The 11,550-nt window shown below is 37.1% G+C and overlaps 1 protein-coding gene across 2 annotated transcripts; it reads right to left on the bottom strand.

Moving 5' to 3' along the window:
* Positions 1 to 6: 6 nt before the first annotated feature.
* On the bottom strand, positions 7 to 11,378 carry LOC128875968 (CD151 antigen-like). 2 transcript variants are annotated; one of them, XM_054122031.1, is made up of 9 exons: positions 9,788 to 11,378; positions 6,140 to 6,222; positions 3,384 to 3,587; positions 2,547 to 2,729; positions 1,953 to 2,075; positions 1,404 to 1,460; positions 1,240 to 1,332; positions 684 to 767; positions 7 to 608 (listed from the first exon to the last, which is right to left on the bottom strand). In XM_054122031.1, the coding sequence occupies exons 2-9, from the start codon at positions 6,185 to 6,187 to the stop codon at positions 546 to 548; spliced, it is 855 nt and encodes a 284-aa protein (XP_053978006.1). In that variant the 5' UTR covers positions 6,188 to 6,222; positions 9,788 to 11,378; the 3' UTR covers positions 7 to 545. The 2 variants fall into 2 exon arrangements, with proteins under 2 accessions (XP_053978006.1, XP_053978007.1); XM_054122032.1 differs by having other exon boundaries at positions 9,780 to 11,378.
* Between the last annotated feature and the right edge of the window lie 172 nt (positions 11,379 to 11,550).

An 11,550-nucleotide genomic window follows, 5' to 3' on the forward strand; every position in this document is an offset into this window, starting at 1 on the left:
GTCTTCCACAATACCCATTCAACTTTATTCAAAGAGCAACTTATCAATCCTAATATTAAAGTTACTCGTCTCATGTCCGAATTTATACTTATCAACGACGTCTTCGCAGTGAATCACAGAGTAAACGATAATTTTGCGACATTCGTACTCGGAGTGAACACGAAGTGACTAACGTCTATGTACAGGATTAATATATAATATATATATATATACTTCGCTCTTATTCGAATTGGTACGATATTCCTTGAAACACACATAAGGGACGGGAATTGCTTAGAAGGTTCCGAGCAAGCACAGCTTTCTATCATACAACGAAGTTCGCAACCCCTCCGAGTGTTCCTCGAATTAATTGTGACTAAACCAGCGTCTTATCCTTATCGTTCTCCTAACGACCAATCGCTATCGCGTGTGTCGTTCCCATGATCTTTATCATTGCAAAATAACGCTATGTCAAGAATACGCATCTGTTTTCCACGCAATCACCCACGGGGAACCTGAAATTGATTTCCTTCCTGCTTTGCGTTCACGGGCGTGGATACCGTCGCTCAGTCCACTTCCATGTCTCTTATCGTTCGACAAAGGAATGCTGAAGTTATTATTCCGAACGTCTGAAATTGTACATACCGTGATCAATATTTCATAGGGGGGAAATAGAGTCAAGGGTGATTCGTGTGATAACGTACTTGTATGCCAGCCATCCCCATGCCCAGAATCACTAAAGTGAAACTCTCACTCTGCAGCCAACTGGTAATTTTACCGAGACAACCCTACAAATATTTCGTTAACGTGAAGCAAACTATGGGGAGGGATACGAGGTCTTTGCATTTATACATTTTCTATATTTCTGTGATGTCAATCCTTTGAGTGCCAGAAGAAATTTTGAAAGGATGAAAGAATTTTGAAAGAATATTTTATAAAAATAAAACGTTATAGGTTTAACAAAAAATAAATTTGAAGAGCGATATATCGCTACATGGCAGTCAAAGGGTTAAACTAATCGCAATGATATGACAATTTCTAAAAACGTACTCTATTTGCTACTCTAAGTGTGGTATCTACTGCGACTGTACTGGATAAGTAAAAGTGCTCGAAAAATCAACACTCCAACTAGGTCAATCAAAGAACTGTATAAATATGTAACAACGATTTGAAACTGTATAAAATTCCCCTCTATCGTACCAAGCAAGATCTGTCATTTTTTTTCACGGAATAATTCACTGGCAGAACGGAATTACTTACCTCTTTATGTCGATATCCATCGTGACCCTCTTTATCTTCCACTTGACACGCTGCCTCGTCCTTTGGCTTTGGATGTAACCACGGTTCCTCAGTCTTTTGCCAAAGAAGACATTTTTATTAATACGTTGTTCGAAAATGTTAAGAGTAATTGCATTTTCACTTACATTAATTTTGTGAAACACTCTTGACACAAAGCTCATCGGACTTCCTGTATTCGTTTTCTGTAAGGCGACAAAAACATAATTTACTATCAGTAACATAGTTGCATGAGTTTTTGTCGCGATTGAAATTTGAAAAACAAGGACTCTAAAGAAGAATTTTAATTAAAAATACAAAATTAGGGACTTTAAGAAATATAGAATACTGTTTTATTAATATTTAAAAAACAGATTCCTCGAACCAACAATTGATGATAATTGATGAAAGCGACAAGAGATTGAATATATTTATTGAAAGATGAAGAATTATTTGTCTGTCACTGATTGGACAGAAATAAGAATCCCAATTGTACGGTGAAATATTCCAGAGGGAACAAAAATTTAATGGTCCGATCGATTAAACGTCGCCGATAAATCGTCACGAGACAGTTTTATTCATCATCTATTATTGGAATAAAATTCAGCCATCTTCAATCACGTCTGCGACCCCAATTTTTCATACAAGTCGACAGGGCGGTGTTGTAAAAGTTTTTGGGATATCGTATGGCAGCGTACCTCGGTATTTTTTAAAACGCAGCACGTGAGAGGGACCTGCCTTCTGGTTCCTGAAATTTGCCCGTCTCTCCACCAGGCCGTGCCATTGTAGTCCCCGTATCCATGTATTCCACAGCAATTAAACTGCAATAGAATCACCTATATGCTCTTTGGACCATCATAATATGCCTGGATGGACGGTTCTCCGAGCGCAGCATTCGCCATTCGTACACGAAATAAAGAACAATGTCGAAAAATCGTCATTGTTGGCATTGGTCAGAAAAGATAAATTTCTTCGTGGAATGCGAGAAATCAGGAAACATTTTCAAAACATTTTCCATTCTATTTCTCGGTTAATAATAAGATCAGTCAAGTATTTTGTCCACATTTTTCCTCGATAAATAATCGACGCTAATAACTTTGTTTACTCATAATTTGGTTCAAGTTTTCTTGTTACAGAAAAAGTTTTAAAATAAATATTCGTGGCTTATATTTGCCCATTATCCGAAACATTGGTTTGCGCCTAGGAGCCACTCGAATGCATCTAATCCGTCACTGGATAAACACGCTCTGAGAATAGATAATCGATTGCTATAATTATTAAGGCAATTATACCTTATACTGCGCGAAGTCGAGACTTTGGCTAAATGGGTCGCTGTTCGGTTCGTGGCCGTAGTCGTCGGCTAATTTGCTAATGAGTCTCTCTTCTAATCCGGACAGTATTTGAAACGTCATCACTCCCCCGACAATGGCTGTTATCAGTTCTGTGACGATCAGCGCGACCAGCATGCACATATACTGGACAAAGAGGATTGTATTATTCACTTTGTGTCCTGTAACGCTGTAACAGTGGTTCTTAACCTTCTCGAACTTATAGCACAGTTTAAAAGAGGATTTTAAGGGTAAACTTTCTGAGCTCGCAATATAGGAAAGCAAAAATCTGGCAGGCTTTCGAATAATTGTAATTAGGGAAATTCAACAGTAAATTGTTTGGAAAGTATACATTTAACGAGAAGAAAAATTTAATTTAGAAGCTAATGAAAGGATTTCTAGATTTATGTTTGAACCAGGTAAATTTACACTGAATTCTTATATAAACTCACCCCATGATGTTAGGAATATTAATTGATGATTTTAATCAAATAACTTGAATATTCATTATGTAAAAATACTAATGTAAATGAGCTATGGACACAAGCTTTTGTAACTGTACAAGGTGTAAATAAACTTCACGTACAATTTTTGAAGATTGATCAAATTCAGGAGCAAACAAATTTTACTAATAAAACGTCAATAAATAATTCAACATCTACTAATTTCTAATTGATCTAACGGTTTTATACACTACCAAAAATAATATTTCGTCAGGCAGATTATCAAAACGTTTACGGTATAGTTAAGAATCACTGTGTTGAAATAAAGCTCGTGATGAGGGACACTGATGACACTTACGGCTAAAATGCATTGATTTTTGCGCAAAACGAAGCAACATCCGAAGAAACCGACTGCGACCACCGTGACACCGAGCCCGAGTAAACTGTAAGCTATTGAGTTACTAGTCACGTGCGGCGTGGCGTCAGGTACGAAGAGATTTAAGAGATGTCCTTTGCTTGGCTCAAACTGCAACCCTATACCGAGTACCGTACCCCCTGCCAACTATCCAACAATTTTTTTTCATGTAACATTTAGTGAGGGTAAACACGGCGCAGGACAAAATGATAGCACACCTCGAATTGGTATACATTTAAACAATACATAGGTGACAGGCAGACTAAAATTTTAATATTGATATCATTATTTATAGAACAGGGTTGGGCGCCATGATTAATTCAGCGCACTTAACTGTGTTTTTAATTTGGTGTTGTTATCGAATTATTAGGAGAAATCATGTAAGGTAGGGTGGATAAAAGGATAGCACACTGCAGGAGAAATAACAGTTAATTCGCGTGCACGATAAAAGTGTGTTTATATTAATATCTCGATGAATTCGTTGGCTCTTTCGACGAAGAACATTTGTTGGGTTATGGTACCAACACCTGATGCTTGCTGCGGATCGATATCCCAAAAGCCAGCTGAAGGAAGATATGATACGGTAGGGTGCTATATGAATCTGATTTATACTTGCTTCGGCAAGGTGGGGTATATCTACCATCCACTTGTGGAATCGATTCAGCACTTGGAAATAATAAAAGGAAGGCCATGTGACCAATATAAGACCACATCGTGCGTATATGCTCAAGTATCGTATTCTAAGACTTAAAGCTTAAATAAAAATAGCATTGCACAGAAATCTAATGGATGTTTGAAAGAGTGTAGATACATTGGTAAAAATAAAATTGAGTTGAAAAATTCGAATACCGAAAGAATGGAGCGCTAAGGAAATTTTTATGAAATCAGCCTGACAGTGGACGCGTTAACCCAGTTCCAAAGTTACAACGAGTTTTGTGTTCTGACGACTTGTATCTGCTTGTCTTCGCAAAAGAGATCTTGTAAGCTTTCGTGGTTCCCTAACGGATGATACTGTTTGCGGCTTCTTGGTATGAACCGTGTCCTTTGGGAAACACGTGCGTCGTTCGGACAGTATTGCAACTTTACGAAGAGTTTGGATAACGTAACATACTGTCGCGAGTTCTATAGCTCCTGTATACGTTTGGAAAATGAAATTAAAAGCACACCACTATCATTTAGAATACGATCGGGCTGTATGATTGCTTCAGCGCACGGCGAACATGGAAAGTAGTGGCGCTATAGGGCGAAGCCATGCGCCACAACGACACTGATGCGTTTATGGCGTCTGTTTCGAATGTTTAGACCACTGGTCAACATTTACAGACGTTCAGCTGAATAAAAGACGTTTAGGTTATTATAGTGATCCGTTAAATAGTGTATGAAAACAGTGAGAGAATATTTCTGATGTTTTAGAATATTTTGTTCTGAGATCCTTGGAAATTAGCCATTGATTTGATATCTAATTCTATTGTTTCAAATTGGAAGTGTAAGGTGTAAACAGTTCGAGAATGCTACCACTTTGTCTTAGTATAGGTACTAGGTATAGGTACAGGTTACTGTCCATTTAACATTTAATATGTTTATTTTCAAGGGAAGATTTGACACTGTGAAGTATCAACTGAATATCTATGAAAAATGCAAGGTGGTTATCATTTTGCCCTGTTGTATAAATTCAAACACTAGTTTCTATAACATAAAGGTACTAATCAAACTACTTTAGACTATTAACTTATTGATCTTAAAGTAAACATGGAGCTTGTGGAATTAATAGTCAGAATCTATGTTTGTCTATATCTACCTATATTTGTTAAAAATATTGTCATGTTCGTTATACTTAGTAGTCAATTTTTGCAATATAATGTATATATACATTCTATAAACGAATTCTGCAGAGTGCTGAAAGGGGTTCAGGGTTCAAAAGCCATATTCAAATTAACTAAAAAAATATATGGTCAACGTATTTCAAAAATATTAACTCTATCAGATTGAGAATTGATTTTCAGTTTCGATAATAAACTGATTTAAATTTGAAATTATTTAACTGCAAGTATTATTCATTTACGAAGTATACAAATATGAATTGTTATTATATTATGTTATGAAATATGAACTCTATACGTTCTGTATATGTTTGCTATATTAATACATGGCGTGTATGCATACAATTCGCAGTTTAGCAATTACTGATTGGTCTAACTGATCCTATATGTTCAATTTCATTTAATTATTCTCTGTTCCCCGTATCCAACTCGCAAGCATACATATAATTACCATACTAGAATTTTACTTTAACCTCTGCAAAAAGTTTTTTAAGTGGTTCTTCTGCTTCCACGAACATGTTTCACATTTTGATAATAGGACAATGGTACTCTTCAAAAATTCCAGGCTTTATTTGCATCACTTGTCAAACGCATTTTACTTATTGGTTAGTAAAAGTAAAAATCATTAATATTTGGAATAATACAAAATTATTATTATTATATAAATTAAATACACTTCAACCTGAACCCTTTTTTAAAAATACCCTGTATAGCAACATGCACATTTCATTAAAAAATAAGACCATTTCTTCTCTCGATAAATATTTTATAAATTTATCTTTCGAGTGCTACGATAAATATTTAAACTTCCAGTCGAAATTCAGGACGACACGGTGCTACGTGAACGAATAATTTTTAAGTAAATGTTTAATACCTTACCAATATCAACAAGTTGAGCGCGAATAGAACAATTTTCAAATATTTCATGCCGGTTTGTTTTAAGGCATCAAATAGTCATCGATCTGTAAACATAACGTTGGTCATGTGAATTACTTTGTCCTCCAGACGGCTCCAATTTTTTGCTTCGTTAAATATGAATAACACCGACATATCCAGCGAAAAATAAAGCTTGATTCGCCACGTAATTGCGAATAATAAAACACCTGAAATTTACATGGCTGTTGTATAATTATTTAGCAACGAAGGATATTCATTGGACTTTTAAATAAGCTTTTTCATAATGGAATTTTTTATTTTACTTGTATCCCAGTTCGGCGGTGACGCGCGTTGCTTTTAAATTTTTACAACCCAAATAAATATAGGTATGTCAGTGGCGATGTTTAAATGGTCCAGATTGGACGTGGGAACCAACAATTCTCGACGGAACGGCTGAAAGTTGAAAATTGAAACCACGATGTACGGATAACAAAGGCAGACACGCGAATAAAAATTTATTAATTCGCGTGGAAAAATTTAAATTTGAGAAGAGTCGGTTGTGTGTGTCGGAATTTTTGTTTCAAGAAATAAGAGGATTATTTAATTTTCAGTTCCCTACATTATTTTTTAACTATTGGTTGTTCTCAAAAATTAAAAATTCAACAATATATGAAAGGGTACCCTTCGTCTTCTTTCCTGAATATTGCTTCAACTTTTACTAATATTATTTTACATTGGTCAATTTTTTATTTTCGTACAATACGTATAGCCAATTCGTCCATTGAAATTTATATCCAACGAAGAAAATTTATGAAAGGCACAGTCGACGAGTTTTTAAAACATCGTAACGGAATAGGCGAGCAATAAAAATTGCTAAATTTTTCATTAGGCGTTTATTGCCTGGTGAGAACAAAGAATGGATCGACTCATTTAAGTCAGATCACCGTGGAAACTAAGCTTGATAGGGAGAGCCTTTAGAACCTCCGTTTTACTCGGGGGATGCAATTATAACTTGAAGGTGGACATTGTGCGCTCACAAAGGGGCTCAGAAATTTCTGCGAAGCGAATACTACGCGACGTACTATTGCGAAAATCATGGTAACACTTGTGTCAATAACCGAAACGATCATTGTTGTTCAATAATCAGGCTACTCAAATATTTCAAATGGCTATTCTAACAAACTATTTCTTGAACTTAAATACAGCAATAGAAATACTTGCGAGTGTAAGGAATAAAAATTGGTACCATGAAAACTGAAAAATAGGTAATAATTTAGCACGATGCAGGACACGTTGACAAAATAATCGATGACCAATGGTAACGTTTGCCTAGTATAAACTCCATATTGGTGCGTTCGTAACAAATATAGACAAAATATGGATACAAATTTCGAATATCGAATGAAAGAGCGACAGACCTTGTCTCGTAAAAAATACAATCTGGATTATGAAATGAAATTATAATTCACTTTAAATAAACAGAAACTCATCTGAATAACTCTTTGATGGAATGAATATTGGAAATAAATATCTCTATGGAGCTTTCATTCGTCGTTCATTATTCCAATCAAATTTAGCCAATTTGTGCGTCATACGTCGACGGTTTATAGTAGACAAAGGTACGATATTTAAACCACGCAAAACAAAGGACAACGAAAAGCTGTTCGTAGTAGATAACAAATTTAATAAAAAATGGAAGTAATAGTATGTTGAAAAGAAAAACAAGTAACATTTTTACTAAAATTGATGGAAGAAATATTAAAGAACATCTGCAAACGCACGAATAACGAGATTTTTTCCACGATATTAGCGGATGAAAGTATGCTCAACAGGCCAATATTCCATCACTGAAACGAAGGCAATTAGAAAGAAGGAAGCAGGAGGATCGTGGTATATACAGTTCGCGACGTTCACTTGGTTTTATAGTATAGCGCCGAGACGCTAGAAATGCTTTGACATTTTTGTCTGTAGTTTCAGGACTTGATCGAAATTACTTGACAGAGACGATTTATCTTCACTTTTTATCCTCTGAAGAAATAAAATCTTAACAGTGTGTTCCTGTTAGTGTCACACAAGGTAAATTCATTTAAAATAATTAATTGAATCGTTGATATCAAGTGTCATCTCTTTGTTTCTCTTATTTTGATTTCTCTCCATTTATCTACATTTTGTTTAGAAACCTGTCTAAGAGACGCTTATCTCTGGTACTTCGTGAGACTACTCGTCTTGTACCAGACGTGGAAGATAACGATGAGAAGTTTGAGTTTGGAGAGGATTTAAGAGCGATTGCGTTTGAAACTCGGCGCCTCTTAGACAGGATTCGCTGCATTTCGCACCGTTACGTTGAGGTCTGGTTAATTGAAAATTTCTGTTTGTCGTGAAACATTATCTCAATCAATGCTTCTTCGAAGTTCCCCAATCGCGGTTCTCGTCAACAGAATCGTCACTCGAATTTGTACCAAACTAATCGATTATGGACACAAGGGTTCAGCAGACGGCTGCACAGTATCAATTAGTGCGTTAGTCGCGTTAAAACAACATCGAAATTGGTCGAGATCAAGGGCTTAATCCAGACTAACACGAACGGGGTATGCCTAGGTTTCCATCGAGAACCGGAAGTCCACAGTTAAACGATCGCACTTACATTCTTATTAATTAATTCTAATGGTTACGTGCGCGAAAATTAATTAAAACCACTGACGTTCACGCCAGGGGTAATTACAGTGAAGTTAATGGAAACCACGTTGAAAACAATCGTTAACAGTTTTCAATTGGGAGGGGAGGGGGGGGAATGACCGAAGTTGAAAGTAAAAGTTACACAAGAAACGAGACTGAGCAACATTCGAGTAATAAATAAACAACTTTATTTAATCTTTGAGGAATGCTTCATTTTAGAATTTAATTGGTACACTGGGAATGTTTATGTATTTATGACAAATGGAAATATGCACAAGTGTGAAAATGTTTAAAATATAAAATACAGGTTTAAAAGACAAAACATATTTTAATTTACATTTGTGTTCTTCACGTGTGTATATAAAAATATGACTTTGCCTAAACATCCACAGTTTATTAATTAGTAAATGATAGACGGTTGCTCAGGTTCTATTAGTTACTTGAATGTTTCCTCCAGATTAGAATTTTGCCTATCTTTGACTGAAGAGCTGGGGAGAATGACCCTTGCGTGGAACTTGGAGCTTAGGTGTGGTGGTTCAAATTATGCTAATGGCTGTGCTACATAAAGTCCATTCCAAATGTATTATATAAAAAAGAAATTAAAGGAACTATTAATTTATCGAAGAAAGAAACACGAAGTTCTCCATTGTGAGTTTATAGCATGATGAGAGCAAAGAACGGATCGATTTAAGTCAGATCGTCGTGGAAACTAGGCTCATATAAAAAAATATTGCGTAAAAAATAAGTACAAAGTAAGTTAATAATTAAACTACTGATTCTATACATTTATGATCTATGCTAATATAAAAGAACGCACGTAAAAATGTTTTTCTTCTACCTACACTCGGATAAAATAATTCGTCACAACGATCGTTGCTCAGGCCCATTCTCAACAGCTCATCGAAACCGACGCAAGACCCAAGTTCGTCTATGAACACATACAACTACGTACGACTACATTACTTGCCATATTACCAGTAACGTTCGTGTCAACAGGCTTCAGCAGCAACGCGGTCGTCGACGCCAATCCCACCACTCACTCAGGAGAAACAGAAAAAATAAAGAAATAAAAACAAGATAATGAAAAAGCTCCAGTCGTGTAACGACGAACGACACTGCTATTTTCTAAGCGAGAAATTCCTTAAATCCATTCACAGGTGGTCATGGTTGGCACTTCCGTCATCGAGGGTTTCGATCCTCGTCGTCCTGGCGATTAAATTCAAAACGAAACCTCGGGCGTTCCAGGCACACCGATCAAAATCGACCACGGACGAGTTTCGTCAACCCGAGGGACGACGTTTGGTTGGAGAAATTGGAATAAATTGCGATGATCACACGTGCCGATTCCCGTGGTTCTGTCGCGAGACTCGATGATTCACCCAACACTCAGGAGAGGATCCTGGCGCGTACTATCGCGTCGATGCCGTCGAGGGTAAATGCTGGCAGCTCTCACAGCGTCTGCTTCGGGAGCGGCACGCTCACTATGTCTCCCTTTTCGACCAGCTTCCTCCCTTACGTCGTCTGGAAGCTGGGTACAGATGCGGCTGCGTCGCGTCGTGACGGCGCGGCGCCGACACTCTCTCGTCGCTTCTAGTCGATCCACGCTCTTTACCGAGACATCTCCTCGCCCGATCACCCTTTGTCCTGTCGATAACGGAACGTCCACTGTTCGACCACTGACCGATTCACCAGGCACGGGACCAGCTGACGAGTTCGCGATCGAACGGGATTGGCCTCGAGCACTCCAGCTGAGGGATAATGTTGTCGGGGACTTCGCGTGGAAGTATTTGTAGCCTAAGGGTATCTGGATATTGTTTGGTTGGAGCCCAGTACTTGAGTGACGTTTGAATGGGGAAATAATTCGAGAGTGCTTGAATAGACGGGCAGTTAAATGATATTCGAGCAGTCAAGCTTCTAACAGTACTCCAGTAACCAAATATTCCAACCTGTTAACAGCTAGACATCAAGCAACGACAAGTCCATACATATATGTATACGTCGAACGCAGGGCAAATGGTCCCATTTTAAATTTTACGAAAAACGACGAAGGATTACATTTTTATTTAACAAAAAAGTTATCAATTCGTTGGTGAATACGTTATTCTTACTAAATGCTTGAAAATTGTTGAAAAGTAATAAAATACATAAACAAGAAAAATTGAAGAAAGAAAATAATTAAAAGAAATTTCAATTTATTTAGGTGTGACATTTTTCGAAGCATTTTGCAGCGTCAACATTTCTACCATTTGGTCACTCACAACCTGGAATTATTGTAGCGAGCCACAGTAAACCCACTCGGGCATAATTAGTGAACTAGTTCTTGAGAGATTAATGAGACCCATAGACGTAACGTTTGTATCCCGTGGTAATTTGTGCAGCTATGGTTGGCACTGGTGTTTGGACGACGATTGAGGAGCTCGCAAGGGGGCCATACAGTCGTACCCTCTGAGAATTTGATGACATTTGGAGGGTTGAAACTGGAGGTCGAATGACGATGTCCTGTAGAATATTTTATTTCAACGGTTACTTCTAATAAACATTTAAATCCTGTTACACTTCTTGGTGCTTTTACAACCTACGTCATTTATCGATTTGTCATAATTAATATAATTCGCTTAATCCGGATTTACGAGGTCCCACAGTATCTTCAACGTGGGAATGATATCCGCAAGGTTATTAGTCCAAGTGCTGCACGATTCCGTAGTGCGGTTTGCTCTTCCATAGACTTGTTTATCGAG

Source organism: Hylaeus volcanicus, chromosome 4 (assembly GCF_026283585.1).
Source record: "Hylaeus volcanicus isolate JK05 chromosome 4, UHH_iyHylVolc1.0_haploid, whole genome shotgun sequence".
In the NCBI taxonomy this organism is placed as follows: domain Eukaryota; kingdom Metazoa; phylum Arthropoda; class Insecta; order Hymenoptera; family Colletidae; genus Hylaeus; species Hylaeus volcanicus.

Excerpts from the sequence above, each read along its gene's own strand:
- LOC128875968 (XM_054122031.1), bottom strand. The coding sequence starts at position 6,187 with ATGAAATATTTGAAAATTGTTCTATTCGCGCTCAACTTGTTGATATTG. Across the intron at positions 3,588-6,139 it reads CGCTCAACTTGTTGATATTG|TTGGCAGGGGGTACGGTACT; the intron begins GTAAGGTATTAA and ends ATTGTTGGATAG. Across the intron at positions 1,333-1,403 it reads GAGTGTTTCACAAAATTAAT|ACTGAGGAACCGTGGTTACA; the intron begins GTAAGTGAAAAT and ends CTTTGGCAAAAG.